Source organism: Pseudonaja textilis, chromosome 10, assembly GCF_049901715.1.
Source record: "Pseudonaja textilis isolate UNSWEBS1 chromosome 10, rPseTex1.2, whole genome shotgun sequence".
In the NCBI taxonomy this organism is placed as follows: Eukaryota; Metazoa; Chordata; class Lepidosauria; order Squamata; family Elapidae; genus Pseudonaja; species Pseudonaja textilis.
The window spans coordinates 13,644,526-13,668,010 of NC_141999.1; the positions used below are offsets into that span (position 1 = coordinate 13,644,526).

A 23,485-nucleotide genomic window follows, 5' to 3' on the forward strand; every position below is an offset into this window, starting at 1 on the left:
GAGTTTCAAGATATAAATTTAACACAAAATGTTTTATCGATGGCATATTCCACCATCAAAATTGCAAAAATGTACCTGAAACTATCCCCTAAATGTTGGAAATGCAATAAAGAAATTGAAACATACTACCACGCATGGTGGAAATGTGAAAAAGTTCAAATATACTGGCTGAAAATTAGAAATTGGTTAGAAGAGATGTGTAAAATTAAAATAGAATTCAGATCTGAAATTTTTCTATTGGGTATCAATGTGGGAAAATATAATAAAGAGATAATATATTTAATAGTCCATGTCACCACCGCAGCGAGATTAGTCCTTGCCCAAAGATGGAAAGGTAATGATATACCAAACAAGATGGAAATAATTAGGAAAATTTGGATGTGCGCCAAAATGGGAAGAGTAACTCAAGAGTTAAAAGAAAGGACTGAATCTGATTATTACAAAATCTGGGAGAAGTTTTACCACTGATTTTAAAAAAGAAAGGAGTAAATGTATTAATGGCGATTAACATTTATGTATATATGCAAATTTGTATTCTTTGTTATATGTATTATTTGAGAGTGTAAGACAAGTAGGTGTGTTGGGATGTATGCACCACGTTCATTGTTTTTAAATGTTTTTCTTTCTGTTGTTTCATTAATAATTTTTTTAAAAAAAGATATAAATTGAATGTCATTTATAAACTAATCTCTCCCAGATCTGTGCAAATACTTTAAAACTCAAAGCAACTATTCCAAACTTGCAACAGGTTTTGTCTATACTCAGAGGAGGCTGACATTAACAGTGGCCAAGTAGCTCTGTCAGCAAAGCTGGAAGACACCGCCTGAAACCCTCTCAAAAGAAAACAATTAAACCTCCCCCAGCCTTATGGTCTCTATGCAAACAGAGCCTGTTCACTCTTACTAATCCCTATCAGCAGCAACATTGGTGGTGCCGTTTGGAGATGATGGGTGCTGCACATCTGCATGGTATGAAGTTGGACCCAGCTGGACCTAGGTTTTCCCTTCAAGAACTTTGCATTATGCCTCTATATATACAGTACAACTCAGTGGGCCAAAAGCGAGGCTTGGGTTCTTGAACTTCACCTTCCTTTTCCCAGCACAATTGCAAAGAGCTCCAAAATGATTGGTTTGGTAGTGCCCATAATTTAATATCCAACTGAAGTTGGATTTCCATCCACCTGCGTGGCTATGCAAGGCTCCCCAACAGAACCATTCAGTGCCATGTTTAATTCCCTCTCTCAACCATTTCTAATCCCCAGCAAAATGCAAAAAGCGAATGGACTGTGCGAGATAGGTAAGGATGCACAGCTAAAGCCAACCAGCTGGAAGGGAAAGTAGCACAATGTATAGCCTCCCCGCTACCCCCCAAATAAGCTTTCGCTATAAAACGACAGCCTTGGCAGAACAAGCCTGTGTGTCAGCAATTCTGTTCCACTGTGGGAATGGCTTGTGACACAGCCACGCAAGCATGCGCAGGGCCAATGGCAAGGGATAGTGAGTCAGCAGCCCAGAGACGCACAGAAAATGCTATTGTCAGTGGAGGCCCCCCGAAGGGGCAGCTGCTTCAAGAGGAGGGCTCACTGCAACACCCAGGATCGATATCTATCCATACATTCCAGATCCTGGCTGGTTAAAAGTTCCGGCTGGGCTAATCCTTGCTCCCGAATTTAACCACCGTTGCACAGCAGAGCAAGGAACAAAATCGCTGGCTGTGGGAGGTTAAGGATGAGTGACTGAGAGAGGGGTGGGGGGAAGAGAGAGACAGGAAGAAAAAGAGAGAGAGAGAGAAGGAGACAGAGAGACAGAGAGAGAGATGGAGAAAAAGAGAGAGGGAGGGAGGGAGGGAGGGAGGGAGGGAGAGAGAGAGAGAGAGAGAGAGAGAGAGAGAGAGAGAGAGAGAGAGAGAGAGAGAGAGAGAAGAAAAGCAGAACTTACCTCTTCCACGCTCCATTTGGCCACATTCTTAGCGGTGAGGCCTGAGACCTCCGGCAGCAGTTTGCAGTGCTGCTCCCAGCAGAGATGGAGACGGTGGGTCGGATTGGCAGACAGGGAAGGCATGAAGACAGACTGGTGGAGGGTCTGTTGCAGAGCGAAGGCAGTGTCTGCCAGGGAGGTCAGCGAGGGAGGTTGGGGTGGAGGGAGAGGGAGAGAGAGAGAGAGAGAGAAGGAAAGAAAAACAAATCTGTTAACCCTGATTCAGGTGCACTTTGGAAACCAAGAAATCACTTTCCTTCAGAACATCCCTCCCGCCCACCCCTAAGAGAAAAAAAGAGGGAGACCAGAACCCCAGGCTGTTCTGGCGGCGGTGAAGAGATGTCCTGATGCTAACACCGGAGCAGTTGCCAGCAATCTATTACCAGAGAGGAGGCGGCTGGGTGACTGCATCTTCAGCTGGAAATTAATGGCACCATTCCAGCTCTACGGTCTGCTCCCAGCGACCCAGCCGGCTAAGAGCACTCAGCGTGCCAGATAATGACAGGCGCTGGCCGACTCCCAGGAGACCAGACTCCATGGTCAGGGAGCTTCATCCGGATGTGAGCATCGCTCCCCATGAGTGAAAGGACCGGGAGATGCTAAGAAAGGGAAAAGCAGTTCGGTCTTTTCTCCCTCTGCCCCTCCTCGCCCCTTCCCTCCGATGTGACGTAGGTGGGATCATTTGGTTTTTTGCCGTCTCATACTGCGGTAAGAACCAGGGGCCTGACGCTAGGTAGAAAGGAGAAGAGGAAGTATTGCTGGACGCAGCATAGCAACCCTTCCTTGATTGACAATAATGGCTAATTAGGGTTTCGGCTTCTCCTCCTCCTCCTCCCCATACAGACAAAAAGGAGGCAATATAACTGAACACTGGGAGTGTTTTTTTTTTCTTTCTTTCCAGGATGCGCTGCCTGGAAAGAGCTCTGGGGACATCTACTGGCAACAGGAAAGGACTGTGGCTTGCCCCTTCACTTCTCTTAGCTTTACTCCTGGTTTTAAAATAATTCAAGCGTTTTAAAACAGGGGGCCCCAACCTGTGGGCCATGGCCCACTACTGAGCCCTGGCAGGGGTGGGATGCTACCGGTTCTGCCCGGTTCTATGGAACTGTTGTGGTTAGCTGGCAGCAGGTGCAGATGGCTGAGGAGAGCGAGGACTCAGATGAGGGGGCCAGGACCATCAGGGAGTGGACTGCTGCCTTCAGAGATTGGGGGGGCTGGCAGCAGCGATGAGGGGGTTCCCGAGGAGCCTGTGCCAAGTGCGTGTGCATGCAGGATTGCTCATAGGAAAGAGCAGTTACAACAGCATGGGCGACTCGGGAGTAAGGCTGCAAGGTAATGGGCCCTCCTTCAAGAAGATAAAAGCCAGCTGTGAAGCGAACATTCTTTGCAGGAAGCAAAGACATTTTGAAACTCAGCCTCGTGGACATTACAGTATTTTAAGTTGGTATTTGAAGACTCTTGTGTTGTGAAATATTTCTTATCTGTGATTCTTGGCAGTCTCGTACAGTTTTGGCAAGGTTTGTGCTTATCAAAGTTAATTAGTTTGCAGCAGTCTTTTAACTGGGGATTCGTAACACTGATTAAAAGGTTAATGTTCCCTTTGGTTCTTGTTTGTCTTATTGAAAAAGGGTTTGGGTCAGAACAAGAACCAGTAGCTCTGAAGAGCAGCAGACATCAAACCAGTTCTGTATTTGTTGCTGTTTGGCCCGCCTGCCCGGGCTCTTACTTGGCCTTTATTTCCTCAGCTGCTTTGTGTGGTACAGCTGAGGTTGAAAAAGCAGGAAAAAAAGAGGCTTTTCAAATGCACTCGAGCGCAACGCTTGTCAGCTGTCCAGGCGGCAGTTGATTTTTTTTTACATGCGCATGCAGCAAATGTAGTCACTGAACCGGTAGTAACACCGGTTGAATTCCACCCCTGAGCCGTGGCCTATTGACCACCAGGCTGGCCGGTGCACGTGAGCACCTGTCAGCTTTGGAAACCATATTGAGATTTGATGTTTCCAGCTGCCACAATTGAGCCTGGGAAAGTGGGAGGGGGGAATTCACTGGACTTAGACATGGATTTGTAGTTTTTACTTATTGTAAGGAAGCCCGGAACTTTCAGATTCGGGATTCCCCAGTTGTGCCAGTTTACTATCTAAATAAAAAGGAATCTTTGAGAAGATGTCTGCCTCAGAGTTACTGGGTGGAGTGGAGGGTTGCTGAAATGCCGACAACACCCTCCACTCACACTAGCGTCACTGTGAGCGCAATTTGGGCCCTAAAGTCATGGGGCTGCTCCTGTCGTGGTGTCATGCGGCCACTATAGCCATCTCAAGCATTGCGTGTGCGTTCGTGGTCCCATTCACGTGCACACATAAAGGTGCTTGCCAACCCAGAAAGTTTGGGAACTCTGTTTTAAAAAGATTCACACCTGGCCTGGTTCATAAAACGTTCCTAATTTTGAACGTTCATTAAGCAACCAGTTGTAAGTTGAGGACTACCTGCATACTGGTTGACAATTAGGCCCAAGTAACTTATCTCAATCAGAAGCACATTTGGGGGCAATTTAAAAATCAGGTGATGATAAAAGGCGGCATGATGGGAAGGATTAAAAAAGGAAAAAGGGGACGTGTTTCACTCAAGTCCAGAATTGGGATTTTTTTCCCCGAACATGCTAGAAGTTGATTGGAGTCCCTAAAAGAATCTCCCAGCGTTAAGAGCTAGGAATACCCAGCAGCATTTTATTATAGATCCTCCTTTTTTGCTTCCCTACTCGAAACCAAGTTCTTAAAAATTCCCAATTCAAGCAGCAGCATCTTTGTAGGGAAGACCAAATTCTCTGGGGACTAAATTTGTTTCTACTGATTGCTGGCAGAAACAGAGCACTTCCTCTCAGGTGGATCTTCGAGACAAACAGTAGCCCTTACAATTCAAGAAAGGAAGGCGCATCAAGGCAAACTTGAACTAAGGAGCAAAATAATGGGGTTCTAGTTATCATGGAGCCCCCTTATTCAACATTTAGAAGCCATCAGCACAGAAATTCACAATAGTTTCAACAGGCACTAACCTCTTTCCCCATCAGTCTCTTGCTTCACTAGCTGGAGCTTTATATAGCTATGTGAACAGCCAATCCTGCAAAATCAAATGTGGGTGTTAACACAAAATAGTAGTATAGTTTATTAAAAAAAAAAGAGAGAGTTTTTATCCAGGGAGTACAGCTAGTCCTAGACTTACAACTGTTCATTTATTTTTTAAAAAATAAATTTTATTAAGTTTCCAAATTTTAAAAACATAAAACTTTATACATTGTTATCTACATCAAGACATCTTTTGCCTCATCCTCACATTTTTTGTTCTCCTTTTTTCCCCTTATATCTACGTGTATTATATGAAATTGCTAGGACCCTGATTATATGCTTTAGTCGTGTCCCATAGGTTTGGAACTGATGTTTGTTGTTTTTTGTTTTCCTTCAGAAAGAACTCCAATTCTTTTTCCATCATCTTAACACATTCTTTTTCTTTTAGGATCTCCTTGTTTAGCATCCATCTTCTGGTTTTTTTCAATCCTTTCCAAATTATTTTAATGGGATTATAGTCCGCCCATGTGTTAGATTCAATTTCTATTTCTTTTATATTACGTTCCATTTCCCCATTTGTCCATAACATATCCAATCTTGACCATGAGGTGTGTGGTGCTGAATAGTAAGTAGACTGTTTTTTGTCTGGATTTCTTTCTCTCCATATATCTTTTAATCCTAATTCTTCCGCCATTTGATAGAATACTTTTGGTAATGTTTTCCTTTTCCTTTTTTCCTTAGATTTCCATTATTGTAATCTTTTCCTAAATTTGCTATTGCATTGAAATCACCTAGCAGGCATATGTTCTCATATTTTCGTTCTACTGATTTTCTGTACAGTTTGGTATAAAATTTTTCTTGTTTCTCGTTCAGCGCATATATCACTGTCAATAACATTTTCTTATAATTTATATAAACTTCTAACATCAAAATCCTACCCTCCTCGTCTGCATATAGCTGTTTTGCTTGTAAATGTTGCCTAACATATATTGCTATCTCCCTCTTTTTTTGTTGGGCTAGAGATACGTATAAATCTCCTAACATACAACTGCTTCTAACATACAACTGTTCAGTTAGTGAGTGTTCAAAGTTACAACAATACTGAAAAAGTGACTTATGACCAGTTTTCAGACTCTATGACCATTGTAGCATCCTCAGGATCACATGATTGAAATTTGGATGCTTGGCAACTGGCATCTTTTTACAACGGTTGTGGGATCCCAGAAAGGCTCCCGTTTTGCAACCTTCTGACCAGCAAAATCAAAGGGGAAGCAGAGTCATTTAATGACCGTGTTGCTGCAGTGGTTCATTTAAGAACTGTGGCAAGAAAGTTTGCAAAATGGGGCAAATTCACTTAACTGCCTTGATTAACAATGGAAATGTTGGACTCATTTGTGGTCGTAAGTCAAGAACTACCTGCATAACCATTAAAAATATTTCCTGAAGAAGGCGCTTCAAAGACTAACAGGGATATTGTGGGCCTGTAGCTGCATTAAGGTTTATTTTAATCGGCATTTGATCAAAGCAAGTACACAAAGGCATGGTCATTTTTACAGGCTTCAGGACTGATGGAAGCAACTTGAATTTATTTTGAGATTGTTTGGATATAAATCCACTGAATGCATTTCAGCACGTTGAATGCATTTATGTCATTGAATGAATGAGTCCATGCATTTGTAAATAATAGCAATAGCACTTAGACTTATATACCGCTTCACAATGCTTTACAGCCCTGTCTAAGAAGTATACATAGTCAGCCTATTGCCCCCAACAATCTGGGTCCTCATTTGACCCACCTCGGAAGGATGGAAGGCTGAGCCAACCTTGAGCCTGGTGAGATTCGAACTGCCAAACTGCAGGCAGCTGGCAGGTAGCAGAAGTAGCCCGCAGTACTGCAGTCTAACCATTGCGCCACCATGGCTCAAATGAAGTCCTCTTCTTATCTGCAGCCCACCTATTTCCAAACTTTCTTCAAACTTGATAGGTTGGACTGGCTGAAACATTTTGCTTACCCCTTTGCTTTGATTTTCGTGATGGTAGGTGTTTCCCCTCTGGCCCAGTCTTTCTCTTGGCTGGTCTCAGACTGTTCAGAAAAACTATGAACGCTACTTCTCCCCGACCTCTCTCCTTCTTGCGTCGATGATTTTCTGATAAAAAAAATATGCATTCTATATACATCCATCCATATCTGTCACTTCCAAACCAGAGGACCCAGGAGAGTTTTCATGCACGTGGCTAGATTGATAAGGTCTGGCTCAAATGTCAGTCTCATCTCATTAAGTTCTTTGAGGCAATCTTGCATTTGGGATATAATTATACTGGAATAAACATCCCACCATACAATAAAGTTTGAACGCTGCAGACTTTACACCAGTGGTTAACCCTTTCTTCACCCCGGGCCCCTTTTAAATGTGGCCACAGACCATGGCCATGGATCCACAAGACTTAACTCAAGATTTAAATCATAACATTTCTTCAAGCCTTTGAGGATCCTCTATGGTGACATCGTGGCCCCCCCAGTGATCTGCAGGGTTGAGAACCATTGCTTTGCACCATTTCAATTTACCCAGCTAGACTTGTATTGTACACTCCCCACCAAATGCCAGAGAAGCACAGAGGAGGACAGTGCTGCAAACAAAACAAAACAAAAAGCCCAGCTCAAACTTTACGGATCAAATTTACAGACACGAGAGAATAAAAGCCAGTAAAATGGTGAAAATCTTTTGCAGTAGTCAGACAAGATAACAGATAATCAGAGTTGGAAGGGACCTTGTAGGTCATCTAGTCCAACCCCCTGCTCAAGCAGGAGACCCTACACCATTTCTGACAGATAGGAGTCCAATCTCTTCTTGAAAGTCTCAAGTGATGGCGCTCCCACAACTTCTGAGGGCAAGGTGTTCCATTGGTTGATTGTTCTCACTGTCAGAAAGTTTCTCCTTATTTCCAGGTTAAATCTCTCCTTGTTCAGTTTCCATCCATTTTTCCTTGTCTGGCCTACAGGCACTTTAGAAAATAGCTTGACCCCTTCCTCCCTGTGGCAGCCCCTCAAATATTGGAAGACTACTATCATGTCTCCCCTGGTCCTTCCCTTTACTAGACTAGCCAAGCCAAGTTCCTGCAACCGTTCTTCATATGTTTTAGTCTCCAGTCCCCTAATCATCCTGGTGGCTCTTCTTTGTACTTTTTTCTACAGTCTCAATGTCTTTTATTTTTAGACCAAATAAAAGCTTAATAAAACATGGCTGACAGTAAAACAGATCTTAGGATGCACTCTACAACTTCACCTGGACTGTGGAGAATCTTCTTGCAAATCTGTAAATTGTGCTGAAATGTCAGGTTTTTTGGGTTTGGGAGCACTGCTACCAGGTGAGGGTTTTTCTCCACCAAGGCGATCTTGTAACAAACCCTCTCGGGTGCGACTGGATTCAGAATAAGGGCAGCCAATTAACCTACATCAAAAGCAAAACAATGTTTCCATTGCAAAAAATATGCTGATTATTTTAAAAACAGAAGTCTACCTTAAATAAACAAGCTAGTATATAACACATCAACCCTGCAAGAGCAAAATAAAGATAGGGTTACTAGGCAAATGGAGCTTGGGAAGGGAATCGAATTGTTTTCTAAATGAGAAATTCTAGAGAGAGAAGGGCATTTCAGATCTAGTGAGAAAAAAAGAAAACAAGTGCTCTTTAGGAAGGCCGAGAATCTGGCAGAGCTGGGAGCAACATTAAATAAAAGCAAAATCTTGCATGGAATAGAGCATCAAAAGGTCTAGCTAGAGGCAGCATGCACAAAGAGTTAAGAGAACGATTTAACAAATGACTTTGAATAAATTTAGAAGGAAAGAGCAGGAGAATAAAAAGAGTAGGTTCTGGCTTTCTCTTTTTCATAGCCATCAGCAAAGTTTTTCATGCTGAAAATAATAGGATTCAATTTTCTCAAGCTGGATCTCTATCATTTATAGAATCATTTATGACATCAGATTCCTACTGGACCTTTTTTTAAAAAATCGCTACACACACCAGTGGTGGGATTTTTACTACTGGCTCTATGGGCGTGGCTTGGTCGGCATGGTGTGGCTTGGTGGGTGAGGCTTGGTGGGCATGGCAGGGGAAGGCTATTGTAAAATCTCCATTCTCTCCCCACTCCTGGGGGGAGGATACTGCAAAATCCCATTCCCTTCCCACCCCACTAACCTACTTTCCCGCTCCATTCTCCTGTGTAGGGCAACAAAAGAAGATCCAGCCAATCAGCTGGGACTCAGTGGGAGGTGGAGAATAGATGGGGGTGGGGCCAGTCAGAGGTGGCATTTTCCGGTTCTCCAAACTACTCAAAATGTCCGCTACTGGTTGTCCAGAACTGGTCAGAACCTGCTTAATACCACCTCTGACACACATCTTGGTGTGCTCTTCACACACACACACACACACACACACACACACACACACACACCATACACAACCAAGATCTGGAATATACATTCTGCCCTTATTATTCCGATATTATTACTATCATCAGAGAAGAATCTGTGACACACAACTCCTTCTCCAAAGCAAGGAGCAATTCTCCATTAAATTTGGCTAGATGGGGAAAGCAAGGAAAAATATGGGATATTGTTTTGAGCCATTCCAGCTTTTCTCCCACCTCTTGGAATAACCGTGAGAAGATTGGCGTGGGACTTGTTAAATTTTAAGAGCTAGCATTAATCATCACGCAAATTGGCCTAAGAGGCAGACAGATGTTGATATTGCTTTTCTATCAGGCTCATCATTGGCCTGGCAGGCAAAGGAAGCCAAATACAAAGCACAAGAGGGAGCTGCAACACAACTCTTGAGAACTGAGATCCCACATTGGTATTTACAGTTGACTGAAGCGGTGTGCTGCTTTAAATACAGGGGATAGACACTTCTCTGGAAACCTGCCCTGAAACTCTCAGGAAATACATACTTGTAATGAGTTCCGTATCTGGGTCCCCTGACATGACCCAGTCCCTGGCAACCAGGAGTAGGGCATGCTTGTCCTGCTGGCATTGATGCTGCATTGGACGTCCCTGGAAAAACAAAGCCAGTTTTGGAGTAAACCTTGCTTTCGTCTTTTTTTTAAAATTACAAGATCCAGGGGAGTGGGGTGGGAGCAGTGGTGGATTAAAAAAAAAAATTACTAACGGTTCTGTGGACATGGCTTAGTGGGCGTGGGTTGGTGGGCGTGGCAGGGGAAGGATACTGCAAAACCCCCTTCCCTCCCCATCCCACTAACCTGCTTTCCAGCTCTGTCCTCCTGTGTAGGGCAACCTAAGAAGACCCAGCCGATCAGCTGGGACTCAATGGGAGGCGGAGAATAGATGGGGGCGGGGCCAGTCAGAGGTGGTATTTGCCGGTTCTCTGAACTACTCAAAATTTCTGCTACCGATTCTCCAGAACTGGTCAGAACCTGCTGAATGCCACCTCTGGGTGGGAGGGAAGGAAAAAAAAATCCTTCATGTTATTTCTCCTCTTACCTGGTGGGAGTTGCAAGGCATGTCCAGTTTTGGCACACCAGCCTATGGGATGAATATCTGGACTGTCGGCATCAACCCAAAAATCAAAGGCATGATCCCAACCATCGAAGTGTATCTTAATAAAGCAGATTAAAAAGAGATCATAGATAAAAGTTTGTTTATACAGGGAAGTACAATGTGCAATCATTTCTTTAGTCACAGTTTGAAGTTACCATGGCAATGAAAAAAGTACATGTATGACTGTTTTTTCCACACTTATGACCATTTCAGCATCCCCATGGTCAGGTGATCAAAATTCAAGACACTTGGCAACTGACTCATATTTATGACAGTTGCGATATCCTGGGGTCACCTTTTGCGACCTTCTGACTGACAAAGTCAATGGGGAAGCCAGATTCACTTAACAAACACGTTACTAACTTAACAACTGCAGTGATTCACTTAATAACTGGGGCAAGAAAGGTTGTAAAATGAAGGAAAGCTCATTTAACAATTGCCTCGCATAGTAGCAGAAAAGTTGGGCTCAACTGTTGTTGTAAGCCGAGGATTATCTGTAACTTGCATTTATACTCAATGATTCTTTTGGAATTGGATTTACCCCAATTTTCTGGCAGCTGAATAAAGAGAAGAATCCAACTACTGATTAATGCAGGAAGATTCCTATTATACTGTAGGTCCATCTAACTCAGTATTGTCTCTGCTGGCTCCAGACCAGCCTACCTGGAGCGTCCATCCATAGCTGACTTTGACAATCAATAAATGAATAATAATAATAATAACGAAAGAATAAAGTAGCTCTTTAGATTACTCGATTTAGCCTTCAGATTCCTTCCTATTTACAACATGGGAACATCAGAGGTGTCAGTGTAACTGAAGGAATGGTAGAAAGGTGTTTTTTTCCTGGCACCGAACCTCATGGCATAGAAATCGTCAGGCATGAAAAACCAGATCCTCATGTGAAGAGTTCCATTAACTACTTTATTGCTCAATGCCTATTTCACAGGAATCTTCCCAGACTGGCAATTTGCACCTGGGCCAGACTAGATAAGGTTCAACGGCATTCAAGGGGTGGGGTTGAATCTGGCCTTTATGTGCCTGCGTAATTATTCCAGACTAATTCCCTGCTTGTTTACTCCCCCAACTCTTGGCTCAGCAACAGAAATAAACTGTCCTTGGAGAAAGCAAATTCTACTTTCTTTTCCAGCTCTCAGCCCACCCAAAAAATAAGATAAATAAGGCTGACTGGCTTTGGCTTTGCAGTTCACCTTCACCTGAAGAATGAAAGTAAAAGCTGGTTTCGCTTTCCAAATATTAGGAGATTTTTATGAGGTTCATGGCTGCTATTTGAATGGGACACATACCTTGAGACGATGGTCATCCTTTTCAGTTATGGTTGCCACTCTAATTAGCATGGGGTTTCTTTTGTCTACCGCTTCTAGTTTCATGTTTGTCTGAAATCCATGAGCTGGGCGCTATAAAATAAATTATATATGGAGTCAGAGACAACTAAGAATGATTCCTATATCATTTAACAGGCATATTTGAAAACTTCATTACATCATAACCTGGCATTAATGGGACAAGGCGGGAGCAATGCTCCACCTCTCCATCACACATTTCAAGAAAAGATTGAAAATGTCTTATTTTCTGCTTTAATTTAACTTCAATTTGCTGTTAAATGCAACTGGGCCAATTTGTGAATATGGCCATTCAATTCTCATTTTTTTTTGTATGTCACAACAAATTAGCTTGTTCAATTGCAGAAACCGGTGCTTCCAACTTTTTCTTCTGGCGTGTGGGTTACATTAGTAACAGGCACTTAAGGTCAAGATTGCCACCTAATTTATCTAGACATTTTCTAATGAGATAGGGAAATTGATAACAATGATGACAATCATAATCAAAATAAATGTGCTTCGACCATGGTTATTTAGGAGATAGAATAAAAATGCAATTACATCATTCGGTGATACGGTTCATTCAATGTAAAAACAAAACAAAAAACAGAAAAACTCTCGACCAACCAGTTTAAATGCTCTTGCTGGTGCTGCCTGAGAACCAGTTTCTTCCAGATATTTCTCCCATGAGAAGGTTTTGAAATCTTTGTATTCTGTAAAGAGATTTCAGATGGTCGTCAGTTTACATCTACCCTTGCAAGACTAATTCATTTTTAGATGGTTGCGATAAGAAGTGGGCTTCTGAGATCACATGCCTACATTATATGTGGCTTGGGTTAGCTTAACTCAGGGCTGTCAAACGTAAGGCCCGCGGGCTCGATCTGACCCACAGGGTGCTTAGATCTGGCCTTTGGACCCACCCTGGAAACAGCGAAGGACTGGCTCGCGGTGCCTCTGCCAGCAAAAACGGAGCTTGGGAGGGCCACGCAGGGCCCTCCCGGGCTCTGTTTTCAGCCACAATGGCCTCCGCAGCCCTCTGCCAGTGAAAACAGAGCTTGTGAGGGCTGCATTTGGCCCTTCCGGGCTCTGTTTTCACTGGCAGTGGGATGCAGGAGGCCATCACAGCCAAAAACAGAGCCTCAATGAGTGATGTTGAACTGGCCCCATGACCCTAGCCATGCCCACCCATCCCCCCCAGGTCAAACACAACCCTCAATGAAATCAAGTTTGACACCCCTGGCTTAGCTGAATTGTGGCTGTAGAGAAGAACAACTTTAGCAGTAAAATAACAAAATAAAAACACATTCGTTATGCGATTGTTTGTTTTTAATTATTGTAAGCTTCCACTTTGCAACTACATAAACGAATCCTGCGTTCAAATATACTTTCTCCCTTCCTATGCTTCCCCATGTCTCTCTTTTTCTGGCAAACCATTCGCTTGTCACTGCATCTGCAAAAGAGACTGATGGTTCATATTTCCTCCTAAATCAGAATTACAACTAAGGCTATAAATTATGGTTTGTCAGGAGAGAAATAAGAGTGCGGGGGGGAAAAAGAGAGTAAGAGGAGAAAATAAGAACACAAATCAATTCCAGTTCCGATGTGGAGAGGCCATCTTAGTGTTGCATATGAAGCTGTTGGTTTCTGAAATACATCAATGAGCAATAACAGAAGTAGCATCACAAATGCTAAGAAGTTGACAAGGAATTTCCACCACTATCTTTCTACAAAGAGCTGGATTTAAAGAATGTCTTAAATAGGTATTCTCTATACCAAACAGTGCAACTAGGGATATTTTTAACAGATCTTTTAGAATGCAATTACATTTAAAACTTCCAAGTGAATTCCCTTTCAAGTTATTCTATGCTTATCATGGCAGGTGGGATGGGGGTCTTTCTGGGAGGATGAGCAAAGAGTATGGAGAGTATATGCCAACAGCATATAATCAAGCAAGGTCACCCAAGATGTGAAGGGCATTCATCCCGCTGCCCAATTAAAGCACTTAAAATCAGACAGCAATGTTGTAAGATGCTGGTGGTAGATAATCATTTTAGTGATAACTGAGAGCTAGTTTGGAACCTGGTTAAGGAACCAGGCTAGAAAAGGGTAGACCGTGAGTTCAAATCCCACCTTAGTTATGAAAGCCAGCTGGATCATCTTGGGCCAGTCATTCTCTCTCAGCCTAACCCACCTTGCAAGGTTGTCGTGGTGAGAAAAAAAATAGGAGGCGGAAGGAGTATTAAGTATGTTCGCTGCTTTGAGTTGTTTGTAAAAAATAATAAAAGGTGGGATATAAATAAAAAAATAAATATAATGGCAAAAGCATCATTTCTTACTGTATTGGAGAAAACAATGATAAATCATCTTGCATTTTAGTAAGAAAAACACAGAGATAAACAGGATTAAAGCAATTGACAATATAGGGACAGGTGATGGGACATGGTAGCACCCCCAACACGTTACTAAGGAAGAGTGGAGAAATCCCAAAGCAACTAGATTAAAGCTTTTGGGACTAGTTGTTGATGTTGCCATGCAGGCATTCGACACCCTACCCTTCTCCATGGAAGCTGCAAATAGATAAGAGATAAGAGACAGACAACAAATACAATAATTTTGCTTTTTTGTAAATAAAAAGCAAATTAAAGCAACAATGGGGTGGCATGGTGGCTCAGCAGTTAAGATGCTGGGCTTGTCAGTTGAAAGCCGGCAGTCCAGGTTTGAGACCCGAGTGCCACGTGTCAGCATGAGCTCCCATCCTCACTCCAGCTCCTGCCAACCTAGCTGTTTGGAAGCATGCAAATGCTAGTTGATAAATAGGTACTACTTCGGCGGGAAGGTGCTCCGTGATGACAAGCAGCCACGTGATCATGGAAATGTCTTCAGACAGTGCTGGCTCAATGGCCCTGAAACGGAGATGAGCACCATGCCTTAGAGTCGGCAACGACTAGCGAAGTCAAATCCAGAGAAACTCCTTTATCATTTTTTTTTAATTGTAGGAACATGACATGTAAGATTCAATGGGAGTTGGATGGCTTTTAAATTGTATCAACCAAGCAAACAAGCAACCAAGCAACCAATAAATCAGCATCAAAATGGAAACGTTCAATACAGTGAAAGATGAAATGAGTCAATGGAATATTGACTCTTAGACATCAGCAAATTGAAATGGACTGGAATCGGACACTTTCCATTAAAATAATCATTTATTACTCAGGGAATGAAAAAAAAGAAGAAGGTTATCTCAAGGGCACAATTTGGATACAGTATTCTTAGTGCTTCTATAATATCTCACAGACTTCACTGTAGTGAATCTTTGATCCAATTATTATCCATGTTTATGCTTCACCCACTGAAGCAGAAGAAGAGTTTGTTGACAGGTTCTATAATCAAGTTCAATCTGAAATTGACTGAACATGCAAGATACTTTATTTTTATCCTGCATTTAATACTTTACAAGTAACTCAAGGAGCCGAATGTACATAATACTTCTCCCTCCTCCTATTTTCCTTATAACAACAACCCTGTTATGATATGTTGCTTGTGGTTGGAGACTGGAATACTAAACTGAGAAAAGTAAGGAGAAAAATATATTTGGAGTATGTGCCTGGGAAACAGAAATAAAATAGGAGAATTTGCCCATTTCTGCCAATAATTTATTCATTATCATTTCAAACAACTTTCAACAAAAACAATACAGAGAATAAAATTGACAATATTGTTACAAGGAGGTGGAAAAAATTAACAAAGATACAGTCAGAAGCTGACTGTGGAACAGTCACACTCTGCTCATTTGCAAATTCTAAGTCAACTTAAAGTGGAAGAAAGCTAGTTTCCACAATTTGATCTGGAGTTAACGTTTTCAAGGAAAACATCAGGAAGTACTTTTACAGAAAACCACAGGAACTCACTGAGTGGAAACCAGAACAAATGTGGCATGAAATCAAATAATAAGAGATCAAGAAACAGAAAAAAAGCAGCGTCAGAACCAACGACAAGAAAAAGAAATACCTTAGGAAGGAACTGAAAGATTTCAAAGAACTGTTAGAAGAGACCAGAAGAGTATAATGACATTTGTAAAGATATGAAAGATGGAAACAAACATGGAAAATCAAGGAACATATTCCAAAAGATTTCTGAACTCAGAAGGAAGTTTCAAGCTTGAAGCTGCCAATGGAGTGATAGTATCTGACTGAAAGAAGATCAGAGATGGAAAATGCATACCAAAATTCTATACAATGAAATAGCAGCATCTACGAAACCGCAGAAGGTATTCCTTATTTACAAGAGCCAGTATTAGTAGTTTAACCTAATTCTTCAGACATGTCTGATTCTTGGTGACTTTATTTATATCCTTTCATTTATAGGAAGTGTTCTCCATGCTACCCTGAAGCACAGCTTCTTTCAGTTATTGGATGTTCATCTTTGTGTCAGTTTTGATGGTATCAAGCCAGCTTGCTCTTTGTTCGCCCTTCTCCTTGATCCACTAACCATTCCTAGCACCATTCTAGTACTCTCGTCTTCCTAGAAGATGAAGTGAAATTAGCACTCCTAGTCATTACCAAGCCAGATGGCTACAGGAATTGCTGGAATATCTACAGAAATATGGCAAGCAACAAAGTAAGAATCAATTAAGGTTCTAACCCTGTGTTGGCGAACCTATGCCAAACATGTTGGAAGTGGCATGCACAGCCAATTCCCCCGGCAGGCGAGAGGTTGCCTGGAAGAGATCCACTGTGCATGCCTGCGCCACCACCCAACAGCTGATTGTCGGGTATCTGGAGTGCATGTGCAGGGAGTGGAAGGGTTGCGTGGGAGACGTTTGTGCATGCGCAGGGAAGATAGCACATGCATGCACCGATGCGCTGCGTGTGAGGGGGAATCGCATACGCATGCGCAGAGGGAGTGGGGGAGCCAGCACGCATTGCCTCTGGGTGCTGGCATGCGAGCCAAGTGAGCATGCAATTATCGGCACGGAAGCCAATCTGAACAACTTAATGGAAGAAATCAGTCTTTCTCTTTTATTAATGTCCTGCTCTTTTGAAGAAAATATTCAGATCCTGCATTCTCCTTGTATAAACACTTTTGTTAATCAATTTCTGCTGAAACTCCCGGACAATTTATATGAGCCATGTTTTATCTAGCACTTCAAAGATTCAGGATTTGGTTGGGACACACAGTTTCTAAAAATAGCTGTAGAACACGCACTACAAGTAAGTAGGACTTCCTCAGTGTAAGCAGAGTGACTTGAAATAAGTCTCATAACATAATTCTGTTGCAGCTGATAAATTCCTTGCAGATACTTTCATAGTGAATGAAAATGATGTGCTTTTAACCTACCGGCTGGTGTTGTTAAAAGCGTTCCAGTTTCTTGGCAGTAACCAACAGGTCGAATATATGGACTGCTTGCATCACACCTGCACCAAAGGTATATAGAGGATGAAATACAGTTATGCAAACTTTGCCTCATGTTTCTATACAGAACATTTATATCAAGGATACAATAGGGAAGGTCCATGGCATCTCTTTTGCAGCCTTCAAGATCCGTAATCAGTAATGCAGAGTTAGAGTGATTTTTTTTTTGTATTTATGAAATATAGGGAGCTTTAACAGGCTCTAAAATTCAATTTCCAGAAAGTTAAAACATCCATTTTACCCTTTATTGTCCCAAACATCCGTCAAACAGACATTTGAGCCAATTTAAGTTGTATATGATGCTCTCTGAGCTTGGTGCTTTTCTCGCAGCAAATCAATGTGCAGTTGATGCAACCTTGTTTCGTAATGAAATGTCTGCCAGAAAAGCACCAAGCTCAGAGAGCACCAAGGACCTCACAGTTCAACTGAGCTACAAATATTATCTTCTATCAGTAAGTTGTATATTCCTGTATTATCTAATACATGGTAAGCTAAATAGTTTGAATTTATATTTCTACATTATACCAAACTAAAATTTAATTTTAATTCTTTATTCATTACAATTTGTAGACAAGCTACGTGGTCCAAAATATAGTTATCTGGATGGAATGCTGCACATACTTCATCATGGGCTTACAATAAGAACCAACTGGTGAATAAAGCTGGATGCAACTGAATGCAGAGCAGGCTCCAGAGGTTTCCCTATCTCAAAATGTTTTTACACCGACATTACAAATTCTTGTTCTTACCAGTAATCATAGCTTTCATCCCAATTGTCAAAATGAACTAGCAGTCGATTATCCAACATGTCAGCAATGGTTGCTACACACATCAGGGAAGGATTCTTTTTGTCTACTGCCTCTAACTTCATGCCCACCCGAAAACCAGAAGGTGTGACTGGCTATTGGATAGGAGACAACAGAGAGGAAAAAATCCATTGCCGTTAGATGTATTTAAGCCTGCATTGAGTTGAAGAAAAACTGATCTTCTTGCTGGATTCACGTAAGATTCTAAATCAAAATAGGACACGTTTGATTTTGACTTAATAGGCTGTGAGATTTGTGTTTTCTTTAAGAAATCATAATTTGAACTATTGGTTTAATGAGATGTGCGACCTTGATCATAAGTCTTCCTGAAGCTGTGAAACTCTGAATGCAAAATTAAAAGTATCTTTTTAATTCACTGAAATCTAAAGGATTGGCTCAGGTGGTATATGAGTGAACAAATGTGGCTACTTGACAGAGTAGAATCCAAAGAGCCAAAATACCTGAAAACACCAGATGTGCAACTAGAAAAAAGATACTCAGATGAGCAGCAGAAACATGAATCAAGCTCAAATACTGAACGAATGCTGGAGGTTCTGCGAACAGAGTTAACACAGGAGATAAAAAGCAAGCTACTCTGTGACAGCTGCGCTTGACTAATTTACTCCTCTGCTCAGATCAATACAAACCAATAAACTCCAAATTCTAAATAAACAAATACAGGCAATAAACTCTGAATTCTAAATATAACGTGAGAGAGAATAGTTCCTATTTTATTTTGCTTCCTTCTCTGTCAGCGGTTTTGTTTCAATTCTTAGCCAAAGGCACCTTGATACCTGTTTTAGAAAGGACCCGAAAGAGAGAAACTAGAAACTGCTGTTGGTACTCACTGTGCTTAGGATCTTGAAAAGATTCTTGGGGGCAGCCTGAGATTTGCTGGTCTTCAAATATGAAGCCCAGTTAAATTCCCCATCTTTGTAACCTAGACAAAGAAAGGAAAAAAATATTTTTATAACAACAAAAAATAGCCCATGGTGTACCACAGCCTCCGTTCTCAGAATTAGAAACAGTATGGGAAGCATTTTAAATTTGCAGGATAGCTGTGTTTGTGGAACAATGAGGGTCTCTAGGCTTTTATAAATATTTTTCCTTTTCTTGTGTTTTAAATATGACTGTGCAATTGTGAGTCATTAATCTGAAAATTTGGAACTCTTTATGAAACAAAATAGGTGCTGAATTCATTTGTTACATTATGTATTGCTGAAAGAATTTCCAATTATTTGAACATTTCTAATGTTCAACTTTAATGAGAAAATATGCATTACTTCTTAAATAACAGTGTGAATACATGCAAGCTTTACTTCCCATTAGATTCTCCAATATATAGTCCTCGAAACAAAACAAAAGGTCCTAATCATTTATTTTCATGATAGCAAAAATCCAGCTGAGTGACTTTGGGCCAGTCCCTCCCTCTCAACCCTAGGAGCAGGCAATGGGAAATAATTCCCCCAAATCTTGCCAAGAAAACTGCAGGGACTAGTTCAGGCAATCACCAGCAGTCAAACTGATTCGAATACCCACACATAAACACAGTAGAAAAATGTAGTTGGTCTTTCACGAAAAATCTATATTTTGTGGCTATGATGCAAAGAAGGTGTCAGGATCAATCTCAGTTCTTTTATTTTCTTTTTAACCAGTTCAGTGATTTAACATGAGATCAGTCTCTTGATTAAAGATATAACTTGATTGAAGCATTATTAGTTTAAACAAGTTCCCCAGAAACAAGCCTTGGTCAGATTGTAGTTCAAAAAGAGCAGGGCCTCCAGTTTGTAGAAAATGGGAATACACTGTTCTTTGGAGGGGGGGTGTTAATAACAATAACACACCCACTCCCTTCATCACAACATGGAGAAGGATTTAAAGTCTCTAAAAAAAGTTGCACCTCAAGATGATCAACCTAGAAATAACTGTTTCTCCTGAAAGAGTTCACTTACAGGAGGTTCTGTAGTCCAAATAAGGAGATTAAGCAAATAGGATTCAGTCCAAAGTCCCACCTCTGATTAGAATGTTTAGATAGATAGATAGATAGATAGATAGATAGATAGATAGATAGACAGACAGACAGACAGACAGATATAAATAGATAGATAAATATAGATAAATAGACAGAAATAGATAAATAGATGATATAGTTAGAGATAGATAGGTATAGTTGAGTTTTAGTTTACTTTATTGTCATTGCACCTCATACAATGGAATTAAATACCATCTTCAGTGTACATTGTGACTATGAAAATAAACACAAACACACATCCTTCACATTCTATACATTGAATTGAAAACCCCTGATATTGCATTAATATTGCACTATACAGTAGAATTCAATAGAGTTACTGCCCTGGGATAGAAGCTGTTTTTCAGCCTATTTGTCCTTGGTTTTATTATCCTGTACCATCTGCCAGATGGTAATAGTTCACAAAAAGGGTGCCCAGGATGAGATATAGATACTAGTAGACAGATAAACATATACACAGAGAGAGAGAGAGAGAGACAGAGAGAGATGCACACACATATATATACCTTTAGGAGGGAGCAGCTTGTGACCTGTTTTTTCACACCAGCCAAGAGGATGGATGTCTGTTGAATCAGCGTTAACCCAGAAGTCGTAAAACTCTGAATAACCATCAAAATGTAATCGCATTCGATACCCCTGCACCTACAACCAACCACAAAGGCAAGAATGTTACCACTTTTGCAAAACACACAAAAAGGCCTGCATTAAAAAATTCTGCTCCTGTTTCATTTTCAACATGATTATCTTTTAACAGTGGATGCATTAGCTGTATTAATTTATTGGTGGCGCTCAGCTCACAAGACACTGCTTTTGCACCCTTTACTTAGTAGAACTCAAGCATCTATAAGGAAAGTAACACTGGAGTGGGGTTTCTGCTTGGCACAAGTCTTTATTAAAAAAAAACACACAAGACCTGTATAAAAAGACAATTAAAGATGTTCAGATTGTTGGTCTTATCTGTCAATAACTTTCAGGCTACCAATACTTTTTTTTTCTAGTGTGAACAATATTCAGTTCATTTACCAACATATATCAACACTGCTAATGTAATATATTGTTTTTTAAAAAGCTTTCCTTAGTTAGTAGGCATTTCATTAACTTCAGCCAGAATTAATTAGCTGATCATTGACATGCTTTCCATCTGTCATCCAGTTGTTTTCTTTGTTATTTTAAAAAAGTCAGGCCAGTACCTCAGCAACAGAAAGAACACAAAATAAAGATGGATGTTCAGGGTCCAGTCCTTCAAGCTTCATTCCAACTTTAAATCCATTTTTGTTTTGTGGAAAGGACTGAGACTGCGGCAGAAAGAAATAAAATATTATTGTAGACTTAACAAATTCCTTGTTGCCAGCTCCATTTGCAGGAAATATATTTAAAAAATGAAGCAGGAATAGCAAGTGTATCGTATTTGTTTTCTATAATTAAGGTTAATTGACTTTAAAAAAAAAATGTTTTCTTGCTTTTTATGTGGGAGTAAGCTGCTTATAGAAATGAAGGACTATTAAAGTTTAATCATCAATTAGTGCAGTGTTTGAATTGACAAGACTTGTGCTTCTAGTCTAAAATGATACCTTAATACCAACCCATGGAGCGTTCATTTTTTAACAGGTAAACACAGATTGCTGTTATGATACAGCTGGTCCTTGACTTACAACCACCGCTGAGCCCAAGCAAGATAGTTGTTAAATGAATTTTGCCCCCATTTCATGACCTTCCTTGCCACAATTCTTAAGTGAATCACTGCAGCTCTTACTGTAAGTTAGTACACGTGTCAACTCCTAAAATATTTCTATGGTCTTTTTAGAGTTGCCAACAGAAAGGTAGGGGGGAAAAGGGGTTTGAAAGAGCAGTGCAGCAGCTTGGAAATCGAAACTGCATTCCATAAATAGTTTTCAAAGATAGTAACTAGGTGACTGAAGTTTCTGTCACGCAAAATTCTAACTGGAGAGTATGATTGATGACTCTTGGCTATGGATGTGTCCCATTGGAGAATGTGAATTATAATACAACCTGGGGGTGGGGGGGGAAACCAGGGTCAAAGGTGACAATGAATGATGTGCCTCAGAGTCAGCCACACCCAGGCAGTGCCGGCATGTTGACTCCTAATAAATCTTCTTTAAGTTTTGGAAGTTTGGCTCAAGACTCATGATTTAATTGGGGCTAACTGCCGGAATCCTGACAATACGGTTGTTAAGTGAATCTCCATTGACTTTGCTTGTCAGAAGGTCGCAAAAGGGGGATCACATGATCTTGGGACACAGCAACGGTCATAAATGCGAACCAGTTGCCTGAAGAAGAAGAAAAATGAAACGTTGACCTTAGTTTTGTTGCTTAGAAAGATTTGGCGTTATAGGAACGGCTATGTTTATATTAATGTGTAAAAGCAAAAAAATTAAGGTTGGAGTGTGTTTCTCTTGTACTGTGCTAGGAAGAGTTGGAAGTCAATGCCCCCTTTTCTTTCTTTTTCTCTTTCCCCTTGTATCTCAAACCCTCTTTACCCTGCTCCCTTTCCCTCCCTTAATTTCCTATTTTCTTTTCTTCTTTGTATTTTATATAATAAAATAAAAATGATAAATTATAAATGTGAACCAGTTGCCAATCATCCAAATTTTGATCATGTGACTACAAGGATGCTGCAATGGTAGTAAGTGTGAAAAAGGGTCATAAGTCACTTTTTTTCAGTACTGTGGTTAACTTCAAATGGTCCCTAAATGAATAAGGTTCTAAGCTGAGGACTACCTGGTGATGGGACTCATCTCTGGGGGGTGGGTGGGGGGTGTGAGTCTGCCAATTGAGATGAGGTGGACCGGTTGCTTTCGTGATGTGGACAATAACTTGGTCCTCAACACCAATAAGACCAAGGAGCTTATAGTGGACTATAGAAGGAACAGGTCAGACATCCAGCCCTTGCTTATCAGTGGGGACCGTGTGGAGCAAGTGGCCAGTTTTAAGTTTCTGGGTGTTACCATAAAAGAGGACCTGACCTGGGGGTGCTCACATTGCAGCCCTGGTCAAAAGGGCCCAGCAGAGATTATACTACCCGAGACTTCTCAGAAAACAACAACTGAATGAAAAACTGCTAGTGATCTTCTACTGCTGCACCATAGAAAGTATTTCAACTTACTGCACCTGTGTATAGTTTGCCAATTGCACAGTGGCAGATAGGACAGCACTCTGGAGGGTTAACATCATTGCCCAGAGTATCACTGGTTGCCCTCTCCCCTCTTTGGAAGAGCTTTATAGCTCCCGCTGCCTTAAGAAAGTTCAAAACATTCTCAAAGATCCACCTCATCCTGGGAACCCTTT

General features: G+C 41.1%; 1 protein-coding gene across 4 annotated transcripts in view; it reads right to left on the bottom strand.

The window, feature by feature from the left end:
* The window catches only part of LOC113437465 (lethal(3)malignant brain tumor-like protein 4), a 58,289-nt gene that overhangs the window by 14,982 nt on the left and 19,822 nt on the right, over positions 1 to 23,485 (bottom strand). For all 4 annotated transcript variants that reach the window (XM_087939810.1, XM_026702472.2, XM_087939809.1 and 1 more), the window contains exons 6-18: positions 21,370 to 21,474; positions 20,686 to 20,821; positions 18,996 to 19,087; positions 18,091 to 18,242; positions 17,267 to 17,343; positions 12,557 to 12,642; positions 11,894 to 12,004; positions 10,533 to 10,647; positions 9,983 to 10,085; positions 8,320 to 8,484; positions 7,048 to 7,182; positions 5,026 to 5,090; positions 1,938 to 2,104 (exon numbers count right to left, since the gene is read on the bottom strand). In XM_087939810.1, coding sequence (XP_087795936.1) covers positions 1,938 to 2,104; positions 5,026 to 5,090; positions 7,048 to 7,182; positions 8,320 to 8,484; positions 9,983 to 10,085; positions 10,533 to 10,647; positions 11,894 to 12,004; positions 12,557 to 12,642; positions 17,267 to 17,343; positions 18,091 to 18,242; positions 18,996 to 19,087; positions 20,686 to 20,821; positions 21,370 to 21,474 — 1,509 coding nt within the window. The remainder of the gene's footprint in view (positions 1 to 1,937; positions 2,105 to 5,025; positions 5,091 to 7,047; positions 7,183 to 8,319; positions 8,485 to 9,982; positions 10,086 to 10,532; positions 10,648 to 11,893; positions 12,005 to 12,556; positions 12,643 to 17,266; positions 17,344 to 18,090; positions 18,243 to 18,995; positions 19,088 to 20,685; positions 20,822 to 21,369; positions 21,475 to 23,485) is intronic.